The following is a 23,955-nucleotide window of genomic DNA, read 5'->3' on the forward strand; positions in this document are numbered from 1 at the left end:
TAACTTAAAAAATTCTGAGCTTTAGGACAGGGCTTATGGTAGCTGAATGTTTCAGCCACCAACTGTTAATAGTGGGTTGGAGTACAATTCATGATTTCATTTCCTGGTATTTCATAATCTATGTGCAATTTTTTGTTTAACTCTGGTTGTTTGCCAGTAAGACCTTGTTGTGTTAACATTTTTTCAATGTCTTCCACCCCTGTCTGTGATGCAGATAAAAATTAGTGAGTGCTGGGAAACAGCTGTGGAGTGCTCACATGATCAGTTACCTTAGCTCAGGTATGAGACCACATGAAGTCTGGTAGATAGAACATCTTCAGTGTTTCTACAGGTGTTTCTGATCTGACTGGATTAACCTTTAAATGTGCCCCCTTCTACACCCCCCCAGACCAGCGTCAACTTTGAGAGGATAGTGAGTACCTTGCATCGTGTGGTGTCAGAGCATCACAATTTCTAAGAACAGCCTCAGAGCAATTAGTATTATTGTTATAGCTCTAACCTCTTTGTGTAAACATGTGAAGGCAACAATTTCTGCTGTATTTTCAAGCTATGGTCTAAACATTACTTTCACTACCAGAAGGTGGGTCACTAGAAACCATCACAAGTTTCCCAAACCATGAAATGTGCAATCTTTTACCGCTGATACACTGGTTTTAGTGGTCTTTCTATTATGTATCCAATGCTTTATTTTTCTGCATCAACCCTTAACTTAAGCTCTAATTAACAACAATAATAATGATGAAATGTATTTACTGGCTCAACAAACGAACTCATGCTTCACCCTCATGTATTTTGACGTCTTAGAATGCTTGCTGGTAGTATTGTATTATTAGATCTTAATTGGGTAATGAAAGGGTAAATGGGTTGGAAAGCCATGTGGTGCATAATGTGGTTAGTCATACTGTATTGCGTAAGCTGAACTGTTAACATTTTGGTGAGAATGCTCATATGGTTACATGCCTTCATTTGCTTTAGTGTGACAGTGCTGGATTTAATTAGATTTTATGGGATCTAAACTTACAAAAAGGCTCAAAGTTCTGCATTCAAAACCTGACACGTGGGATGACCTTTTCTTCCTTGGTAGATAAAGGTACTCTGTGTTCTTGTGCTGGTGAATAATTGCAGTGAAGCTGTTGCAGGGCAATTGCAGCAAGTTTTGGCTAACCTTTACAGTAGTCTTGAAGAGATAGGGCATTGCACGTTTTTGTGCTGTGTAAGTGGGAGAGGAGGGGAGAGCATTTGTTCAGCAGCAGTGCATAATAAGGATTTTTATTTTTCAGAGAAATAAAACTTTATTCTTGCAGCTTTGTAATAGACAATGACATGCTACATGTATTTACCTTGTCTGCAATATGCTTGCTTACCTAGCTCACCTTTTAAGTGAAACTTTCTTACATTGTCGTCATAAATGTAGAGATTTAAGTGGTGCATTAGAAACCAGAACAGATCTTAATATTTTGAATTATTGCTCATACTTGCACTCATACTGCAGTTATGACTGCCAAAACTAAATCTTGTCAAGAAAATGAAATAATCATGTTCCTTCATTGATGTCATCATGTCCTGCTTATAAGCAAGATTTACAATAAGATTAAAGTATCAGCAATGAACTGATGTTTATAAAAAAATAATAATAATATGCAATACTATTTTGAAATATGGATGTTAGAGTTATTTGTACTTCTGGGTACAGATGGGCCCTTACGGATTTTATAGTAAAATTCAAATTTTAGTAATACTAAAAGATGGCTGCTAGGCATGGGTCTTCGGACAGATGTGACCAGGTTGTACTTGCACAAGAAGTCAAAGCCACATAAACTTTCTGAGGATGCAGATCTTTACAGCCACGCTGAGGAGTGTGTGTTAAGTATTCTCCTAGTAATTAAGTTAACATTTTCTTTTATGAGACAGATAATTTACATGTTCTCTTAGATCTGAAATATTGGGTAACTTTGGAACATTCTTATTCACAAACCTATGATATATAGAAATGCCTGGTATTTCTTAGGCAAAAACCAGAGATGATTAACCTGTTGCTCTGGGTTTTGAGCTCTGTTTGTTGTGGTCCTTTGTATTAGCAGTATTAGATAAGTTTCGCTGGGAAAAAACCTGTAGGAGTTGATAGTTGTGCAGCTGCTCCTGCCTCACCTGTGTGTGGCCAGCAGACAGCAGAGGTATGAACAAGACTTTTTTTAAATAGTCTGTAATGTGTTTATTGAATTTGTTTTATGTGGAGGCTATATGAATTATTTTAAAATGTTAGAACGATACCTATAGCACATTGTTCTAAAGCCCAGATTTCTCCATTGTTTGGAATGTATACTTCCAGGAATTCTGTAGATGTGTGAATTCAGTCTGCTCCTCATGCTTTATGCTTGTAGGGAGGACCTGAACTTCAAAGCAGGAAGAGTGCAGGGCGGGTGCTCTCTCCTATACCCTGGCTACTCCATTTGTTGCAGGCTGTCAGGAGTGCTTTGCCCTTGTTTGACCCATGACTTTTTTTTTTTTTTTTTTTTATTGGTAAAGTAAATAGGAAACTGTATTCAGCTGTCAGAGAACGCAGCAAGTAATCCCAAGCCCTCTGAATGGTTTCAAAAAGATCTGTCTGAACTGAGGAATTGCTTAAAATTTGTTTTTATCCCTTTCTACCACAAACAACAACAAAAAGATACCATCTATTTAACTGAGTTCAGATTAAATAAACTTTGTTAAGGCTGAAGTTCAGAAAAATGTTAAAAATCGTTTTGTACTGTTTTTATTGTCTTCAGTGTTGAAACAGTAAGTGGTTGCTCTAAGTGCAAAATTTGTAGTACAGCAAGTCTAAAATCTAACTGCTTCAATTTGTGAATGCAGTTCAGGTGCCGCGGTGTCCTTTTGCCTGCAGATCCTGTAGTTTGAATTAGCTCTGTGAGAAACGTTTATGCAAAATGTAAATGAACTGCTTATCTGAAGGTATGGGTACACGAGTAAACTCCTGAAAGGCAAGCTAAGCTCCAAATCTGCATCATCAGCAACTCCTGCATGATACAACTTCAGTGCATGTGAAAGCTTACCCGGCCCTTACTGAAGGATAAATGGCTGGTTTGCATTTACAGAAGGGTAAAAGTGAATGCACTTGTAAAGCAGAGCAGCTAATAAGACATGAATAAACATACTAGTTTATCGTGCAGTAATTTGTTCTGTAGCCATAACCTGATGATGCACAAGGCAATTAAACCAATTGAATTGAATTGCTTTCTACTTTTTTATTGTAAACTCCGCATTTTTCTACACTTCAGAATGCACTTTTCTCTATGATTCTGTCATTGTGCTGTCCCTTAGTTGTCCTTGAACTGCTATGGATTAAAATGAGACTTATTTAGGTGGTCGAGAGAACAATGGTGCCAGAGCTCTCCTGAAATTGTTTTGCTACAGAAAAAGAGCTTTGGAGCTGTGTTTTCAGAATATCAAAATATATCAATTTGCATAAAAATAAATGACAACATAAATTTATAAACTCACTAGGTGAATAACTTTTGCCTAGATGCTTGTGTGGTGTTTTTGGGAACTAGTCTAATGTTGTAATCTCTTAGATTGCAAAAGTAGTGGTGGTTTGTTTGTTTGTTTCTTTTTGCAACAAGCATGACCATTCAGATGCTGAGCTGCCTGCAATAAGCTTTCTGGTAAACATAACCTTAAGGTGTTGAAGAACTTGAAGTGGATGTTTCCTCCTCTCACCAGAGGATCAGTGCTTTCAGCCTTTGTTACCTGGTTGACTCTCATGTGATGTTACTTTTTATTTTAATTAGCTTTTGAGTTTCTCATCTTGCTTTTTAACTAGGTTTGTCTTCAAATACTATACCTCCACTGTCTTTTTTCTTAGTCCAAGCTGGATTTTGGGTCGTAAAAGTGAAAAGGAAATAGCTTTTTGTTAGTGGCTTGGTTTATTTCTTCTTGTGCATTTTAAAAATATTTTTAATTATAGGACAAAAATTGATTGCTAAATATAGAAAATTCAGTGCCAGAACTTTTAATTTTCATAATCCTAAAACAGAGTACAATACTTCTTGGTGTCAGTAATGCTGTCAGTGTAGTGGAAAATACTCTGCTAGCTTGTCGCAGCCTCAGTTGACATCTGTCATTGTATCTGCAGACATGCTACACTTAAGCGAAAATGTGAAATGCTCTGCAGGGATTTGAAGTAGAAAATGCTCACTCTGGATGTTTTCTACAATTCCTGGGTAAGGATTTTGAGCTTAGGTATATTTAGTAGGAATTTCAGCATTTAATTGTAGCATTTCATGTGCTTCTTTCCTGAATCCTCAAATATGCAGCCTGTGTGAATTGTTTTACTTAGCACTTTTGCGTCAGGTGGCAGTTCTAGTTATATTGGGATGACATGCACATTACCAACAAAGTAGTTGTTTGTGAGGCAAACTATTTGACAACTGACTCAAAACAGTCTGATGTTTCAGAAAATACAAGTATGGCAATTGGAGAAAGTTAATCTTGCCACTTGTCAGCACTTCTATTAAATAGGAAGGCTATTTTTAAACTACTTGTTGCCAGTGTGACCACAAAATTAGAACAAGTAGGAAAATGGGTTTGGTTTTTAGTAAAAAGGAAATACTTTTGGGCAAAATGCCACTTGAGCTTATCATAGGAAGCATAGTTCAGGAACTCTTATTCTCATGCTTCTCTGAGGATTGAGATTCCTGGTAGGAGTAAATTGCTGGTAATATACCAGTCATATGGGCAAATACATATTGCCTTGGACATCTCCCATGAAATATTAGTTATGTAAGTGTTACAGTAAGGTGAGGAAACTGTGATTTCAGAAGTGGCACAGTGGCTGCGTGTTGTTTTGAACTTTTGTTGCTTACTGGAGCTTTTGAGATTTGGAGTACCTTGAAAACTTCTCCACAAGTTGTTTTTAGACATTTGTAGGTTTGAAACAATGTTGTTTCATTGGTCATATTGAGAATGCTGGCAGATGAGCCTTGCTGTGTGTGTTTGTAGCTGGTGAAGAGTCTGCCGCTGTTTTTGGCAGAGCAGCCGGAAGGGAGTACAGTACGTGTGCCCCTTTCTCAGTCACCTGAGTGCAAGGTCTGGTGGTTGCACTGTAAGCTACATAGCTGGCCAGGCCTGTGAACTTTGCACTGAAGCAGCTGGAGCAGAGGTTTTCCTTGTGGGGCTGTGGGACTACCAAGCTTCAGCAGGGACAGGAGTGGTTGTCTGTCCTGCCGAGCTGAGGTACGCTGTGTAGATCTGCTGCAGAACGTGCCGCCTGCCTGAGGTAACTGCTAGGCCCGCTTGAATTTCTGCTTCCTGTAGACTGAGAGGCTCACAGACTCCTTTGTCTGCAATTTGTAAAGCGAAATATATAACTAATAATGCTCTAATGACTCTCTGGATAATGGAAAATTGCAGCTCCTCTTAGCAGAACTTCCAGAATTCTCTTTGCACGTGCAGACATTTCAAAATGGCGGTAGCCAAAGGATCCGTGGTTGTAGAGGAGCTGCTTCAGCTTGTTTAGTGATAAGAAATATGCATACTTTTAATTTTTGTGTGCGTGTGTATGTCCTATGAAGTAAATTTCATAAAAATACTGTTATTTAGATGTCATGGCTATTTGAAGCCCTTGATTCTCTTCTAAGGACAGTTGCCCAGCCTTTGCAGTATGTCTAAAAACCTTCACTGAATTTCCAAGAGATTTTGATTGCTTGAGGTGCTATACCTTACTGCTTTCAAACACACATCAAGCAGCTTTGAGCACAGGTAGTTGCTGCAATAGTTGGAGTTTGCTTTGGCTGTTTGCTGATGTAGAAATACTCAGTGAGTTATCACGTGCTCAGAGAGTGCCTCACGATGCTGTGGGTCCAGGTAGCATTGCATTATTTTGTCACTGAACTCCTGACCTAAGTTGCACACTTACTTGCACTTCAAGTATTAGCTTCAGCAAACTTCATTTTCCCAATTTCAGTGACATAATGCTGTTCTCTTTACTCATGGTCCTACCTTTAAATCATCACTTACATGTATTTTACAATATTGCTTTTAATTAATAGATGGTACAGAGAGATGGGAGTTCTAGAGGAATAACCCAGTGCTGTGCCCATGAGATGAATGGGAACTGACTTGCCTAATGACTTGCAATGTGAAGAGTAAAGTAACAATTGCTGAAGGAAAGCTTGGCGGGATGGTGACAAAGCTCAGACTTGTTATTTGGAATAGCTAAAGTGCCTCCCGAGATATGAAAACACTTGAATATTTTTAATTTGGCTGATCAGTAGTCAGTGTTTTCTGTAATGATTTTCATTTTTGATTTGTATTCAGCTTTGAAGTTGTTGCATTTTGAATTTAAGTTTCTTTAATAGGTACTAGAAATACGTATGTACTCATTTCTCTCACCTGTTAGTTGCCAACTAGTTTTAACTGGAAAGCAATGCAGTTCTTTTCAGGGTTTAAAATAGTGTTAAAACTGATTTTAAAAATGCTTTCATTCTAAGTGCACCTGTTGACATCCAGAAACATCTATATTCTGCAGCTTAGTTAATGTAATGGGAAAGAAGTGTTTATAATCCAGTTAGATTTTGCTGCCTTGCATTCTGCATCATCTTTTGTATGCCAAAATGAGATGTAACGTTTGTCAGAAGGTTTATTCTTCAGAAAATAAGAGTAATAAAGTCTCTTGGCAAGTTTTCTATATTCCCCGCATTGTATCATATGTAATTTACTTCTGTAGCTGAATATTGATCTTTTTATTAGTACTGTCACCGATAGTTTCTTTGCTAGTTTGAATCTCGTAGAAGTGAGCATGTCTAAACTGTAGTTTAGCTAGCATACAGAAATTAGTATATAAGTGTATAGCGTATAAAAAACATCTAAACCTAAGCTTTGGGAGTGTAATTAGAGAACCCTCTTCCCCCTTCGAAGAGGAATTTTTTTTGGAGATTTTCCCAGGACATGGAAGTCAATGCAGTGCCTTCCTCAAATGTATTTCTCATCTTAGTATAAGGTACTGCACCAGTAGGTTAGGCTGGAACCGGACTGTGCCCCTCAAAACCTGGGCTCCCATCTCCTACTCACTGCTTGCCATTGCTACACTTTGGGTTCATTGTTTCTTGAGCTTGTGGCTTCTTGTAGGTATGCAGGCACAATTACATGTAACACAACTGTAGATGTTCCCAACATTATCTACCAGCATCATCTACCTCCATGGGGCTTAAAAAAGCGTGAGCCCATCACCCCATAATTAAAGAACAATGCAAATACCTAATTTTAGGGGACGTCTTTTTGACTATGAATCTTTGTCTTGCATGGATGCTGGAGAAACCTATGGTATTCATATCCTGTTCTTCATTGCTGTAGGTGTTTAAATTCAGGGAGGCAGGATTTCATGCCCATCACTCTTCAGAGCTTCTCCATCAGCTATTTTAGGTAATTTTATTCTCAGAGTAACAGTTATTTTTGGGTCTAATGCTTTATTCAGTTGTTGTAGAAAGATATTAAACTAGTAAGTTGGACTTGTGTTTTCCACTTCGAACTGACTATATATCCCTCTTTCTCTCAATCTATATCCAAAATACTTTCCTTTCACGGGGACCTCCATTCATATTTGCAGAAGCTCTGAATATTTTACAGGGATATCTGTGGTGATGCTAGTGAACCCAATGTGTGTTTTGGTGCTTATTGGCAAAATATTTTTTTAATTCTTCTAGGACGTGAAGATCTGAGAAATGAACAAATTACGGCAAAGCTTTAGGAGAAAGAAAGATGTCTATGTCCCAGAGGCCAGTAGGCCTCATCAGTGGCAGACTGATGAAGAAGGTGTTCGTACTGGCAAGTGCAGCTTCCCTGTTAAGGTAAGAATTTCTGCCTTTCTTTTGGATATCCATGAGATACTCTTGCCATGAATTATTGTTTGTTGGTTTATTTTTTGGCAAGCATAAGCCAGAAGCATGCTCCATTACACATTGACCTATTTTACAGTTAGCCCTCATTACAAAGGATGTGTTTTGCTTTTGTTTTTTAAAGCCAGATGAATCATCTAACAAATGCCTTGTCTGATATATTCTATATTATTATTTAGCTGAAATAAATCATATAGGTAGGCAGAGGAGTAATATAACTCGACATCATTTTTCTGGAAGGGCAGAAATGATAAACCTCTTGGATTGCATGGAAATGTACTTGGTTATGTCTGTTAAAAGTGAAGCTATGGTTACAATTTTGCTTGTAAGGTAAGTGGTGGGTTATACTGGGAAAGGAATTCTTTCTCCCTTTTGACAGTTGAAAATGTTGCGAAGAAACACATGGGCTTCCTTCCAGTACTTGATGCATGAGCACTTGTTAAATTTTGGATGTCTTTTGTGTTATTTTTTTTATTTATTATTTTTGTATGCTACTGATTATTAATGCATAAGAAATTGAAATGGCCTTTTTTTGATTCCTAGAAATAATTCCAGATTATTTGAGTACTGTGAATAGGTATTTTCTTTTGTTGTTTCCATTTCCTCCTCCACCTTTTTCAGAAATAACATAAAATAAATATTAAAATTATAATAATGTATAATATTAGTAGATAAGCAAGTAATTTAAGATGTCTTGCCAATATGCTCACCTTGTAATCAAAAGCTCACTTCTTCAAGGTACGCTAATATTAATTCTACAGTAGACTGTAAACAGATGACATTTATGGAAAGCTAACCATTTAAATATCTGTGCACAAGGAAAATGTCTATGGTTCTGACACCTAAGAATCCTTTATTAGTTTTTATCTGTTATACTTAAAGTAAGTCTGTTATTAAACAGGTGATGTTGCTAGGTGAAACTCTTGAAATTGTCTATTGCATATTTTTGTAAACCTGTGGGTATGTGCAGATGCGCCATCAACTTAGAATAACTTTCACACTATGTTCATGCCCTATTTTATCCTACCATACTCGCTTGTGTGTGCTTTTATGCATGCTCTAGGATATACAATGTGGAAGCTAGCTTTTTAGTTTGTTATGGTTGGCTGCTTATTTGTCTTTGTCTTATGTTAGTTTTCTGCTAGAATGAAGGAATTGTAATTTAATACTAAAAAGAGATGGTGTTGTGCCAGAACTCTGAAACTGAGTAACTGCTTTGCGGAAGCTTGAACTTAGATTGGACTTTTTAAAATGTTAGCAGTGTCTGGAAGGTAACAGAATTGTGAGCTTGAGGATCATCATTTTAATTATTTACCCATTACAAAAATCTAAAATATCAAACCCAGTTTTTAGACATTTAGTTTAACTCAAAACTCTCTGACCTGCAAGGAACACAAAGGATGTGAACTACTTTGCTGTTTAAAGACTGAGGTGTTTTTTTTTAAACTCCCGGTCAAGACTTGTACTTATAGTGACAAATGCTTCCTGTATTTAAATGAAGCATTCATCTATTCTAGGCACATGTACCCAAAATAAAAAAGGTTTGGGGCCATTCTTCGGTGAAAAGGCATAGAAATGCATCCTGTCCTCACACTGGGACTTGTTAGCCTTATTTGCCTGCTTTGTATTAGAATTCACTGAGTTAATTTGGTCGTTGGAAAAATTACTCCAAAGTAAACTCATTTCTTCTTATGAGAATGCTCCACTGAGAATATCAGGAAGTCCGGATGTTCAACTGCTAATATTTAGCAATCTCACAATTAGATGAAAACTTAAAATCAGAGCAGTTGGGCATTGAGGTACTTTAGTTTATTCAATTTTAATTTATCTTCCAAAATACTGTGCTTTGAGATGGTCATTAGGGAAAAGTGTTATTAGGCTTGAGATGCCAGGCGGGTGTTAACTGTTGTTTCATAGATATAGACAGGAAGTATGGCATTGTGAGCGAACAAGATAAACCAGATGTAGAGTCATCGTTCTAGTGGGTGGTACTGTATTTTGCTCACAAAAAGAATAGCACTTTGTGCTCTTGAAGGAGAGTATCCTGTCATACAGTTCTTGGGCATTATTCAAAAATACATGCGTTCCAGGAAAAGTATGCTGCTACCTGTGACCTTAAATATCTGATGGGGTATCTTTTCTTCCTGATATTCTCAGTGGAGCAGAATAAGCAGATCTTGCTAAGAATAGTGAACTCATAGGAATGCTCTCAAGTCTGAAACAGTGAAGATATCTTTTTTTGTAAATCCCTATTTGGTATTCCAGTGTGGTCCTGTGGTTGCCTGTAGTGTGGCTTCTCAACCACAGTTTAATGTGTGTCTGCGGGGGTTAATCTGACCTTATTCTTTATGGTCTGCCTTGCCTGCACTCTCTCTAAAATCATCAGCCTTATTTATTAAAAACAGAGTGGAAGTCTACCTTTGGAAGTGATGAACAAGATTTTAGCTGTATAGCTGGTGAAGACCCAAGAATTGTTAACACTGTCTTTAAGATATTCTGTATGAAATAAAAATACAGGAAAATAATATAATAGATGCCATTGTGAGGGCTTTGTTTCTTCTGATGCTTGCTAATTTATTCAGGTAAGACTTCTTTTTTTTTTTGAGAGAGAGAGAGAAGACTAGTGCAAACACAGTAGGGAATGTTTGCTCTCGGTTTCTCTTGTAAAAGAGAGATAATGAAAGTTTGATGGAAGAAAGATATGTCACTGTTAAAAGTAGCGTTAAGTTGGTGTGTTTAACTTCTTCCCTTCAGGCGTTTCTTTTTTTTGCCCAGAGTTGGGGTGTTTGTAGAGTGCTAGCACAGATTTATCCTTTTTTAGATTTTACAGAACATGTGGAACCACTTTGAAAATCATGTTGCAAATAGGATTTCATCCTGCCTCCAGGCTCTGTTCTGTTAGTGTTGGACAGGGACTCAGTAGCTGTTCATTCATTGTTCCTTGAGGATGCTGTATTGAAAACAAATTTAACATTATTTAAAGGTTCTCTGCATTGGCACTGTTCTTGAAGCTATTCCTGTGCTACATCCTCAGCTGATCCTGTTTGTTAATTACAGTCTCTAACTGTGGTGTTGAATTTTGAGCAAACCTGATGCATCTAAGGAACATCTGTGTTTGGTAGAGGTAATGCTTTGTGAAAAATATTAGCAAAATCCCTGTAGCGTTGTTGCCTTAAAATTCAGGGAGGTGGGTTTGCTGTATGGTTTGTTCAGTGCTGTGCTCATAAATTTGGAGCTCATAATTCTGGGTTTGTACGGTTAATTTTCGGCAATAACTCCTCAGTTTTTGGTTTAGTGATCTTTGCTTATCTACTGTTTGCAGGATGTCTGTGTCGTATGTAACAAGCTGCTGGTTGTATTTTCTCAGTCATCCCAGTGTGCGTAGGATTTTACACATAGCCCTTCGCTGTATTTGAAATCTAACCACACCTGAGGAGGTAATCTGACACATTCACAACAGGGCCTTTGAATGGGCAGTGACTTGCCTGCTCTGCTCTTTTATGTGAACTCTTTTGAATTGGCTAAAGTTGCATTGAAAGAAGAGCCTTGATACTGGAACATACAACTGAATGGTTTTTTGCACTCCACCACATCAGCAGAGAGACAGGTGCACGTCTGTCAGCAGAGGTATGTAAAGGGTATTAGACTTGTGTTTAGGCAAGTGTGACTTGCAGACTTTTACTATCCCATTAGGCACAGAATTGTAAGGTTCTATTAACCTTTGTGGTATGGAGGCATGATAGGTTTTATCCTTTATAGATGCATGCAGAGCTGCCTCTTTATGAAGTGTGGAACCGTTAATACTTCTTGAAAAGTCGCTGCAGAAAATACGACAGGCATTCAGGTCTCAGACAGGACCATTCTCTTTCACTGTTCTAGAAAATTAAAAAGTAACTACTGTGCTTCAGTAGTGAATCTTCCCTCTGAGGAGAAAAAAATGTGCCATACCTATGTAATATATAAAAGGTTTACATAGAGACATTGCATTTACAACTGTTCAGAAGTCAATTATTCTAACGGACGTTAAAGCTGCTCTTATCAGTGCTATAATTTATTTTTACACAATCTCTATAAATTATAATTGTCCAAAATGAAGTTCATTGACATACACGTTTTCCAACTTGCTTTCTTGCTCCAGACACTACCTCACTGAGACCATGCAGCTGTTCTATGTTTTAATGACTAAAATATTTGACACTAGGGCTTCTTTTGTCTGAAATGCCTTTCCGAATGTCCCTCTGGGTAAGTAGTTTTTGTTCATACAAGTGCACTGTAGAGTAACTGGCCTGTGAAATTTATATCAGGAAAATTAGGTCATTTCCCCCTACTTACGAGAATTAAACAAATTGAACATTTGCAAGTTCTTGGTTCTTCTAACCAACTTATGTATCAAAGGGAACATTTACAGTTGATTCCTACCTGTGGTTCTAGAGGACTCAACAGCCAGATGCAGCTTGGATTAATTGGATTAGTTTTATTCTGTCACTTACTTCCAAGTTTCTGGGGGTCAATCTCTTTTGACCTTAATGTGTCTAAGGCTACTGTTGCCTGTAGCCTGCAAGGTTGCTTGTGTATGTATTTTATTCCACTTATTTCAACAGAAAAACTAAATATATCAATGAATAAAGTCAGTGGGGAAGAGTAACATACCACACTTGTGTTTTGAGTCTGAAGTCCGGAGTTTAGCACTGAACACATGGTGTCATGTGAATTAGCCTCTCCACTGAATCTTGATTTCTATGTTAGTGTTGCCAGATAGAAATCAAATGGATACAGTAGTACGTTCACTTACAAGAGAATTAACTTTTCAGATCAAATACTCTTCGATTGTTTTGTCTAGTTCTTGCTTTGATGGGAGATGTTTGGAAGACACTAACACTTTATATTAATATATAACTTAGTATAATGTTTATAATTAATAATAATAATAAAGAATATTTTTAAAAAGCGCAGAGAGGATAAAAGAGGGAATGACTTGCTCTAGGCCTCATAGAATATTGTCACTGGGTCAATGTGGCTGTGAGTGCTGGCTTCCATCTCTGGGATCCCTGTGACGGAGCAGTGTCTTACGTAATTAGTGTGTATGCAGCCCACTGAAACCTCCCTCAGTAGGAAATAGGCCACAGCTGTCCCTTTGCTGTGTGCTCTCACACCACTCATAGCTGCCCAGTTGTTGTTTTTAGTTTTGGAATTTACATAGTGAGCCTTATTGCTTAATGTCTAAGATACAAATCTCATGTTAAAAATATTTTTTTATATTTTAAATTAGTTTATAAGCACAGCTTGCATGCCATTCCCTTCCTCCAGATCAGAAAGGCTGGTAGTCAGCACAGGTGACTGGCTGTTATTTCACCTGTTAATACATACACTTTTAGTTTGAAATAATAATAGCTGTGAAGGAGTTTACTTGCTTCTGATGCTGCAGTGCCTTTAAGTAAGGCCTGTGGTATTTTTGACTGTGGAGGCTTGAGATGCTTGAACAGTCTTTGGGAACTATGTTAAGCATTTTTAAGAAGTTAAAGTGACAAATCTGCTGATTTCTGAAACGTCGCAAAGCCTTACACGTTAAACACTACAAATCCCAACCTCTTAAGGCATGAATTGATGTTAGCAGTGAACAATAAGCATACATATGGCATGATAACCCAGCAGCATGTAATTTTTTTAATTCCTGCAGCGTTTCAGATCCCAGGAAGACAGCTAATTGTAACAGAAGGTGTAAGACTTATCTTAAATAAATTCCTATGCACTTTTGTCATGACTAAAGGAATGCAATTCAATCCATAATCTTTAAACTTTTCAGATTTGTATATAGCCTTTAGTTTGAATAGCCTTGCAAACAAGTTTGAAATGAAACTTCTTACTCATTTTAAAAACCCGCTTGTCTTTGGCCAAGGTCAAATTCTTACATTGTTTAATAAACTTCAAATTGTTTTAAAGATACGAGTATTTATGTCTAGAGCCGTAAAAATGGTTTAGATGTCCTTGTAGAAATTTAGCTTTTAAATATAATTTAAGTATTGGAAATTAAAAAGAAAAAAAGTTATTATTGGGTTATCCTTTTTAATTTTGAGTTTTTGTTTTTTATTTTGCTGAGCTAGAGGATTTCCAATGTCATAAGTGGAAATTGATTTATTTGCAGGACTTGAAGAAAAGGTACGATGTGCACCTGTGCATTGTGTTATCATCACTTGTTTTTTAACAGACTTTTAAGTTTATTTACAAATACTGAGTTCCCAGAAGTGTAGGAATTGCACATCAGAGTGAACGATTGAAAAATTAAACATGCACAAAGCTGTAAAGGGGCTAGGAAAATAGCGGGTCTTTTAAGCCTCATCAAGGGAAATTTTGGATAGGCATTCACAACGATAACTCAGTAAATCAACCCCCCTTTCTAACAGTATGTCATGTAAGCTACAGGGTGGATGGCATACCCTATTGATCTCCAGCTACAGAAATGTTGTAGTGCTACCGGGCTGACTTCTCTGATGTAGATGTGGAAGTAGATCCTGCCTTGAGGCAAGCGGTGTCCTACATAACCTCCTGGGTTCCTTCTCAGCCACATTTCAGGGATTTGTGAGACGACGAAGAATACAGCATTTGTGTATCCTACATTGAACTTTGCTACTTCATCTTCAATAGTCCTAACGGGAAATGTTTTTTATTTCCTCACAGTGTTCTTTCTGTTCACACTGCTAAGTATAACGTGAGAATCAGTAAGAGAAATGTACAGCGTGATTCTTAGATGGGTGTGGTGTGAAAGGACACTGAGAACTACTGGTACAGATATTGCTTCATTCTTAGAGTTAAATTGTTTTGGCCCATGCTATTCAGAGACATTTAGTGGTGATAGCAGTTACAGAGCATATTTGCTGAGGAGTTAACAAATTAATGAGACGTTTTCTGTTCTGGTGACTTAGGGAAGTGGAAGAAATCAGACCCCAAGGGAATGTATAGCATCATAACTAACCTGTAGTTCTGAATAAGCAGAATTTAGCTTAGTTTGTTTGGTGATGCTTAATCATGCCTTTTTTCTTTTTTTTTTTCGTCATTATCTGTGCTTCTACAGCTCTAAGCAAACATCTGTTTCAAACCAATAAATTAAAAAGCATCAGCATGAATATGAGAGAGGAGAGAAGTAACGTATTGAATATTTGGATGTAAATCTTACTGAGGCCAGTGGAAAATTAGCTCAGCTTTGAGATGCATCCAGGCTTCTTGGATTTAATCTGGTATCTAGTTGCAAGACAGGATTTCACCCTGAAACTGCGAGTTAAGTACACCTTAACTGCGAGTTAAGAACACCTGTTCTAGAAGAGTATCTATGCATACAGATTCCAAGTATTCAGTCTTCAAATGGAGTATTATTTATAGCAGTAGAGAGAACAGTATTTACACAGAGGAAGAAAGAGGAATGCTGCTGCCTCCAGGAAAAATACCGAGGAAATGGTAGTGTGCTGCTCTCAGCAGCAGTTAGTTCTCTAACATGGGACACCTTGGCCAAGACTTATGGTAAGCTCTTTTCTTGTGTCCATGTAGTTTAAAATATAATCTGAAGAGCCTAATCTATTATTGTAAATAAAACAGTGCAAGTGAACATCTGGCAATGTAGAGAAAACTACAGTAATTTGTGTATCTGCCTCTGTTTGGAAGAGAGACCTTAACTGCAAATAGATCCAGCCAGTTGGCCAGGTGGAAGAAATTCTGGTGAAGGACCTTTTCTTTTTGCCAGCAGCTATTGAACTTTGCATTTTGGAAAACTGGGATAACCAAGTATTTGTGAAAGAAAAGAAAACAAAGAAGTACAAGGTATTATTTTTTGTAATAGGACACAAACTGTAGAGCAGTTTCATTTAATTTTCTGACCAGCAACATTTGTGGCCTGATACATCAGCCCTTGATGTTTAATTAGGAATGCTTTCCATTGCATATGTTTGGGGGAAGTCAGTAGGACAGCTTCACCAAAAATACTTGCTGTGATAACTCAGGTTGTTCACTTTTAGCGGAAATTGGGAAAAGCTTAAAATGTTGAAAAAGAATTCAGTTTTTCAAGCACTTTTCAAGTTCCAAGGGCATTTTGCTGTGTGCCAATTTGACTTGTTCCTGTGTTGATTGCTTTGTAGTGTTTGACTGAAGAGTGATACCAAATACCTCCGAAAGAGGTGTTTCATCTGTGAAAGAGAACAGAAAGTTTGTTGCCTAGAGGTGGAGAGGGAAGGGTTTTTTTTTACTTACTATACTATCATATCATCCTTTGGTGTGTGTTTTTTTTTTTCCTGAAAATGTTAATATAAGCAAAACTTTTCTTTAAAAATGTTTATGTTAAGGGGTTTCCCAACAACTTGAAGGTATTTTGTTTAGAGCTTTTATTTTGTGTTACCCTTTATGTGGATTCTGCCCACAAGGATTTTAACCTTCTGTAAAAGCATTGTTCGTTTCTGATAAAACAATTAAATCTCTCACAGAACATCTCATGGCTGAGAATCGCCAGTATGGCTATCATTCAATGGTTGCTATGGAAATTAAGTAGGAATGCATTCAATATTAATACTGCATTCCTATTATTTGCACTTCCATGATGGAAATATACTTGCTTTCTCCAGGAATGCCGGCAGTGTGATTCTTGTGATGTGGAGAGCTCTGTGCAAATATGTCCAGGGTTCCCCTTCCTTACTGTTCTGCAATGTCATCAGCTGCCATGGTATGGCTTATGCAGGTCACATCTGTTCTGTGTAACCAGTAGTTCTGTGTCCCAGTCACTGAGTGTGTTCGTGGTAATATGCCATGCTGGAATTTGGAAGACGTTTTGCTTATACTTGGCAGTCTCTGTCCAGGCACTTCACAGTGTGTTTTTCTTCTCTTACTTTGAAAGGGAAGTTTTCTTTCAGAGATGTTGAAAAACCGTGTATAGAAATGCGGGGTGTATGTATTGCCTTTTTAAAGTGATTTCCACGTGTTCTCTTTGCTGTGACAGAACTGCAGAATTTGGTTTGTTTTTCTGTTGCGTGGACGTTAAACACCAGAATTCAGGACTTAAGGCTGTAAGGAGCAGACCATGTCTTAATCTAACTAGCAGCTGTATTTTTCTTACTGTATTAAATTTTAAATTGTCATTTGTAAAATGCTCTTAGCATTTTCTAACTAGCAACTTCAGCTAATGTTTCGAATTTAAGGGTAGGTAATGATATAACTACAGTTTAACGCTTCTGATTAAAAATGTAAGGCTACTGGCAGGGTTTCAGTCTGTGGCAGAGCTGTTTGCCAAGTTTCTTGAAATACTTGAGCCTTTGATTAGTACCAGCTAAAAGCCAGATAAGTAGAAGTTATTGCAGTGCTGCTTCAATACAGGAGCTGCGTATATCTATGCATAGCCTGATGGGAAAAAGGGTTTTGGAAATAAACCTGAAGATATGGAAAGGATCAGCTGCTTAAAGGAGACTTGACTTGGTGTTGCAAAAAAAGAGAGGACTGTAGCATTCTGATTACACAGTTGGAAGTTATTTTTATAAGAAAGATACTTAAAAATATATTGGGATCTATAGGGAACTCAAAAAACCCACAACCACAAAAGAAAATAAAAAGAACAATATTCAGGGAAGACTTTTGAAACCACCTATATAACGTACAAGGCCATTGATATTGATAGCTATGAGCTTCTGGCTTCTGCAAAAATGGTGCGTTGGGAAGAATAAGGTTTTTTTATGAAGGGCTTTAAGTGTAAAGTGTAATTGCCAACAAAGCACCTTTTGTCCTCATCATAAAGAAGTATTGTGTGGCAGCGTAATTTCTTTTATAAATCAGAATTGATTGATGCTCGATGAGGTCTGGGGATTGTACCCTTTTGCTGTGGGTAGATGCACTTGATATGTGCAATAATGTCCCCATTCACTGGAGTGGAAGCAGCATTGAAAACTGCAGCAGAATTTGCTGTCTCTAGCAGCAGAGGCATGACTGATTGCTGAAAGTTGGAGCATGTGACTTGAATAGAGGTTTGGCAACACAGGGGAAAGCGGTTGTCTGTTTTGGAGTGTGGCAAGAGGCAATATTTACCCTGCTCTGTTTCTCCCTTTTGCAAGCAAAAGGCAGGTTGCCAAGTACAGGGACTGAATGGTTTGGATCTTCAGTTGGAAACGTTTTGCCTACACTTGGGTAAATGAGATGTGCAGATAGCTCAGCAAATCTGGAAGGTGTCCTCTAACTTAATAGTAATGCAAGCTAGATGGCTCATTACATGCATATATCTTTTTTTTTTCCTCCATCTTTAAACCTCAGCCTTGTTCTTGCCTGTATCTCTCCTCTTAAGGAGAAGTTGACAAACTTTCTTAGGTTACTGACACCAAACTTTTCCCATCATGGGAGATGCACAAGCAGAGGATTCCTGCATCTCTGGCACTTCAGCACAGATATGGCAGAACTGCAGATCCATCTGCAGTAGGTGTGGGTGCAAACATGTGCTTCCAGACACAGAGTAAATACGTCTTTAGTTGTTTCTCTTTGTGTATTTTTAGGATTAAAATTTTCTTGTTAGGGAGTGTCATGGAGAAATGAACATCTTATGCAAGTGTTCAGAAAGCTCAGCTAAGAGAGTACAGTCGCTGTTTTGGCAGCTTCAGCGTTCAATTATACTGCTTCAGTCCCTATAGAAGTCATTCTGAAAAAGCTGTAAGGTGTCGGATCTTTTTTATTTACCTTGTAGGTTTTGTGAAATTTATTCTTCAAGCTGTTCTCCAGCTGTGAGGGCTGGTTTAAGTGAAATTCTTGCAGAATTGTTCCATCTAGATTTAGATCTACTCTGTTTTATACATGCCACATACTGAGACTTAATGTTAAAGCCCTCTGTCACTTAAGGTCTTTTCACTTTCAGAAGTTTTATGTTAAGTAGGGTGATGTGTTGACAGTTCTTTTGGAGCATCTTGCATTGCATGAAAAAAAAAAATAAAAAACCAACAAAATAACAAACAAAAACAACAAACAACTCTGTGTGCTATTCAGTCTTGAAAACAATCTCTTTCCAAGTTTGTCTTTAAGTTGAATATAAGGAATCTAGGTTGAAATCTCTTATGTTATTCTGGTAGAGCGCTTCAATAAGAAATGAAGAAATGAAGTCTTTTTCTGTCTGTCTAATTAAGCATGGTATCCTAATTAAGGAAGCAAGTACCGGGAAATTTCAGATACCTCATGGCAGAATATTCTGTGGTGGAGTGGAACTTCTCTGTACATTTTAAAATCTAGGTTTACTGCTGAATTGTGTCACCAGTCCTGGTTCTGGTATTTTAAAACCCTTTCTTCACTCTCTAGCTACTCTACAATACAAATGCCAAATTGCATAAAATTCTTACAGTGCTATGTAAATTGGGGCAAATTTATTTGCCCTCTACCTTTCATTATAAAACTTCAGAATGCTTTTAATAGTTCCTATAGTTTTCTTCTGGAGTTAAGTACTTTCAATAAGGATACAATTGTTTGAGAGAACATTTCCTTCCCTTATCGAAAAGAACTGCAATTGGGAAGGGTAGGGGGAAACTGGAAAACATAAGGAACTTTTTTTTCCCAGAATGTAAAATGAAAGTACCCAAAGTTTCCTGAGCTTTTCCTGAGTTTTACTGCACTCCAGTGTATTTCTTGAAAATGCTTTTTCTATGGGCTAATGTTATTCTGGGTCACGTTGTTAATTTTAAAACTTCAGAACTTGCAGTTTCTATTCAATTAATGAATTATTTATTTTTAGGTAATGGTTGATAATATAGATATACAGAAGCTGGTAGTTTTTAAAACTATTAAGCTTTTTTCCTTCCTCTTCTCTTTCCCGCAGTACTTGGGACATGTCGAAGTGGACGAATCCAGAGGAATGCATATCTGCGAAGATGCTGTGAAGAGACTAAAATCTGTATGTACATTTGTTTCATGACAAAGCTGGCTTTGGGGCTGTGAGTGTTACTCAAAAAGGTCCGTTCGGCAGCAGTGCTCCAGCTAAAGCCTGAACTTTTGACCCACGTTAGGAGAACAGTTGGCTGGTTTGAGAGCACTGCTGTGGTGGTTAGGGGGACGTGCTAATCTGATGATGCGAGGGAGAGAGTTACAACTGTTCTTTCTACTTGCAGAAACTATTTGCAAAACAAATGTGTAAAAATCCTCTGTGACCTTTCAGACTAAGTTGGTACCCATATGGGGCTTCAGCCATTGTTTTTTAACAGGTCTTTCTCCCTCTCTCTTTCTCTCTCTCTTTTCTCCCCCTCTCCCTCTGTTGCCTGCCACTTTAATAGTGACTTAATTCACCTTTATTATACAAAATATTACTTGATTTAGGCTGCTTTTTTTCTAATGCACTGCAACATCGTAGTTATGCATGAAATAATCTGGCTTGCATCTGCTCAAAGTGGCCTGGAGGCTGCCTAATTCTGATATGTCATGAACTGGGCTGCTCTTAGTTTGGCTTCTGTGAACGTTTGCTCGGGTAAATGGCACTCGTTCAGAGCTCTTTGTATTTCTATGGCTCATTTGAAGAGGTCTTGTCATCTCTTTCCTGTAGTATTAATATTGCAAAATCCTGTAGAAGTAGCAAACTCCAGAAAGTCAGAGATCAATCTATCGAGGGTCCAAGGCTAAAACAGCATTGAAGAGAAGAGGAGAAAGGACATTTGAATTTAAAGTCTGAATGAAGATACAGAACTTCTGTGCTTTTCATCACTTCTCTTATGTGTCATAGCTATCTATACACAGTCTTCAGTAATGCCTTTAGTGGAAGAAATTCTTATATCTTCCTATCACAGCAAAATTACTGGAGGTAAATCAAATACTTCTGCACCTTTGCTAACTTAAGATCTCTGCTACTGGATATATTTTTTTTCCCCTCACCAAATGTGAGAATTCAACTGGCTTCCAGCTAAACCTGTTCTTTCCTTCTGCCTAGCACATAACAGAGGATTATAGATTATCTTTTCTTCTTTCTGTTGTGCTGCAAAGTTTCTGAATTAGTTTACTGCTCTGATTAAAATCAAGTCTTTTCATTCTTTTCTCTCTCAGCTAATGTATAGCAACCTGTTAAAGCCGCATACCATCTGTTCCCATTGAGTACAACAGTGATTAGTGATTGATTTTTATTAAAAAGGACCACACAAAATATAAATGAGTTTCTTTGTTCTATGGATTTAGTTTATGTAGCTAAAATGCTAGTACTGACCACATAATGAATCGCATCCGTTTTTGTCCTGTTCTGGTTTTCATTGTATCAGGATACTTTCTGTTAGCACACCAAATAATGTTGCAGTATTTACTTTGTGCAGCTTCTTTCATTGTCTTCTCTGGGGAGCTATGCTGTGAAGTATTTGCTTTCTAGGCTTTTTATAAACTTCAAGCCCAGAAGTCAGTTAAGTGTAGCTAAGCTTATAAATACTGAGGCATAGTGAAAGCATAGCACCCAATTTATCCTGGAATCCAGATAATCCCAGGATTGTGATTCTTGATCATCTGAATTACTGATTCAGATGTGAGAAATCTAGCTTCCATAGTGCATCCTCTGGAAGTAAATCGCTTTGTTTCCTATTCTGTGCTATGTGATTATTCCAAATTCTGGATGGCATCAATTCGTTGCCCATTCTCATAAATTCAACGTTTTTTCCAGATAATTTTAATTTCTTCTGCTGTTTGAATTTTTTGTTGCTTATCTACAAAATGGTCTCTTAAGATTGCTCCTTGCATTGTCTCATTTGCCAGTGCTGGAAGTTGAGAAGCAGGTGTGAAATTCTCAGTGGGCCCCAAGAGGAAGATTCAGATTACTGAAACTACTTTGTGCACTTCACTTGCTAGCCTCCATCAGGCCCAGGGTTTGTCTGGAGTTGCTTATTGCAATTCAAACCTTTTCCCCCCCTTGTCAGCTCCCCACCCTGAGCATGTAGGTTTAAACTGGGAACTTTTCTTTAGGATTCTACCTTTATTTAAAGTTCTCTTCTGTACAGTATATTCTCTTAATTAGGAAAAGCCAGACCACTAGATGTTGTTTCAGCATACAAGGAATGCAATAAGAAAACAGTTTGTTCTTCTGGTAGTCTCTTCCTTTCACAGTGCTTGGTTGTTTTGTTGGGGCTTTCTCTTGGTCTTGGAAGGACTACAGGTTTGAGCTCAATCAGAAAGACTAGCTTAAGGAAAATTGGACTTCATTTTTAAATGTATGTGGCCTATGTTAATCTGTATTATTTTCTTCACAGGTAACATATAGGTTTTGTAAATCAGTCAGTAAATAATAGTTCTGTTCTCATAGAGGCAGAATCATTGAAATACTTGTAGTTTCTAAAACTAAGTTCTGTCTGCCTGTACTTTTTTCAGTAGGTACCTTTTCCTCTTAATTCTTGTTCTCCAACAGTTTACAGTTCACTTGGGGAACTGAAATATGCTCTTTTTTAGGGCTGATTATTTGATTATAAAACATTTTATGGGATTTGTCTAGAAGAATACAAAACTATTAATCTTTGTTTTAGGAATACCTTTATTTCTGCTTTGCTTTTTGAAAGAAAAGATGCAAACAAATTATTTTCTCTCTTTATTGTGGGGAAGTGTTCTTCCAGTTTTTTTATTACCTGGTGGTTTAGTATGCCGTAATTATTTTTGAGCACTGCATCTTGCAGAACTTAAAACCAAATAATTGTAAGCATTTTGTTCAGGGATTTTTAAATTGATAACTGAGTAAAATAAGACATTTTTAGCTAGAGAATCCTTCATCCATCCTCAATTCTGTTGTTACAGTTCTATAGCTCTCAAACTGCATTCCAACAGCACTATGATGTGCAGATTACAATTTTGCTTACAATGAATGAAGTCAAACTTTAGTTATGTCACTTTTGCTGTTTGATGAAATGATACAGCAGTTTTGTTAATAGATCAGAAACTGCTATCGCTGTCTATTATTAACATTAGTTTATGTTACCAAAAAGCTTACATTTTTCCCTTAGGATATATTACTAACTGTATATTCATTTCATATCTGGTAGGATCCTCATATTTTGATACTAAGCACTAAATGGTTTCTTCAGAACTATTTCCCTGAATTACTGGAAAATTACTTTGTAAGGACACTGTAAGGTAGCTTTGTAAACGTATTTGATTCAGGTATGGGGACATAGTATAAAGACAAAAGTATTCTCTCTCATGTCATGTTTTGATTTTTAAATCAGCTTTAGTGTGTAGTATTGGTTTCTAACTTGCCACTTTTTGTTTTAAATTATGCATTTGTTTTAATATATGTTCTTGTTTTAGCAGGTAAAGAGACATAATTTAATATTTTAAAACATGCATTAGTTATCTCTAAACTACATTAACTTAGTGGTGTTTAAAACCCATTTTGCATGATGCCTTTTCCATTAACATTTCTAGTTTATTAAAAATAAATAAATCTTGTTTAACAAGCATTTTGCTGAGAGCAAAATTAACCATCATCTAAAAATGAGGTAGCTTCTGGTGAATCTCTTTAGCTTTTGCTATCTTTAAAAAGCTGTTATTTAGCGTAATTGCTCAACTTGGCAGCAGCATCCAGCCCCTTCTCATTATGTATACAACGCTGTGATTAATCCATTAGTTCCCCTCCTAGTGTTCAGCATATCCTGTCCAAATATACATGACCGTTCTTGTTTCTAAAAACTGTTAAGCATTTCAGCTGACTACACTTAGAGATGTTCTTATACAGTGCCTGTGTTGACATAAATATCGTATGGATACTTGTTGAGAAGCTCTGTGGAAGGACATCGGGCAGAGAGAAGCACTCAGCAGCAAAAGTCAGGAAATGCAAAGTCGAGATTGACACTCCCTTCTTAACTTTGTTTCCTGGCTTTTGTTGGCTTGCGTCAGAACCATAGCTTTGTTTTAAATATAACCTTGTTTATCAATCAATTCTGGAGACACTGCCTCAGGATATTTGCAATAATATTTTTAATATAGCACTGTTATCAGCGAGCAACATGCTGGAGTGACATGGTGGTAATTTGAGGTCAGGGCTGTCAGAAAGCCGCGCTCTGTCTCATGTGGAATTCTCCACCTCCACCCCGTTACTGCTCTACCACAGTTTTCTTGCAAG

The 23,955-nt window shown here is 37.3% G+C and overlaps 1 protein-coding gene across 10 annotated transcripts in view; it reads left to right on the forward strand.

The window, feature by feature from the left end:
* The window catches only part of NUMB (NUMB endocytic adaptor protein), a 95,661-nt gene that overhangs the window by 52,406 nt on the left and 19,300 nt on the right, over positions 1–23,955 (forward strand). For 8 of the 10 annotated variants that reach the window (XM_072038804.1, XM_072038807.1, XM_072038805.1 and 5 more), the window contains exons 3-4: positions 7,701–7,844; positions 19,705–19,779. In XM_072038804.1, the coding sequence (XP_071894905.1) occupies positions 7,719–7,844; positions 19,705–19,779 (201 nt within the window). In that variant the 5' untranslated portion in view covers positions 7,701–7,718. Of the gene's footprint in view, positions 1–1,071; positions 1,091–5,256; positions 5,276–7,700; positions 7,845–19,704; positions 19,780–23,955 lie in introns of those variants that run through there. The other 2 variants (XM_027459184.3, XM_027459185.3) reach the window with 2 other exon arrangements.

The sequence above is a fragment of the Anas platyrhynchos genome, chromosome 5, assembly GCF_047663525.1.
Source record: "Anas platyrhynchos isolate ZD024472 breed Pekin duck chromosome 5, IASCAAS_PekinDuck_T2T, whole genome shotgun sequence".
Taxonomy (NCBI): domain Eukaryota; kingdom Metazoa; phylum Chordata; class Aves; order Anseriformes; family Anatidae; genus Anas; species Anas platyrhynchos.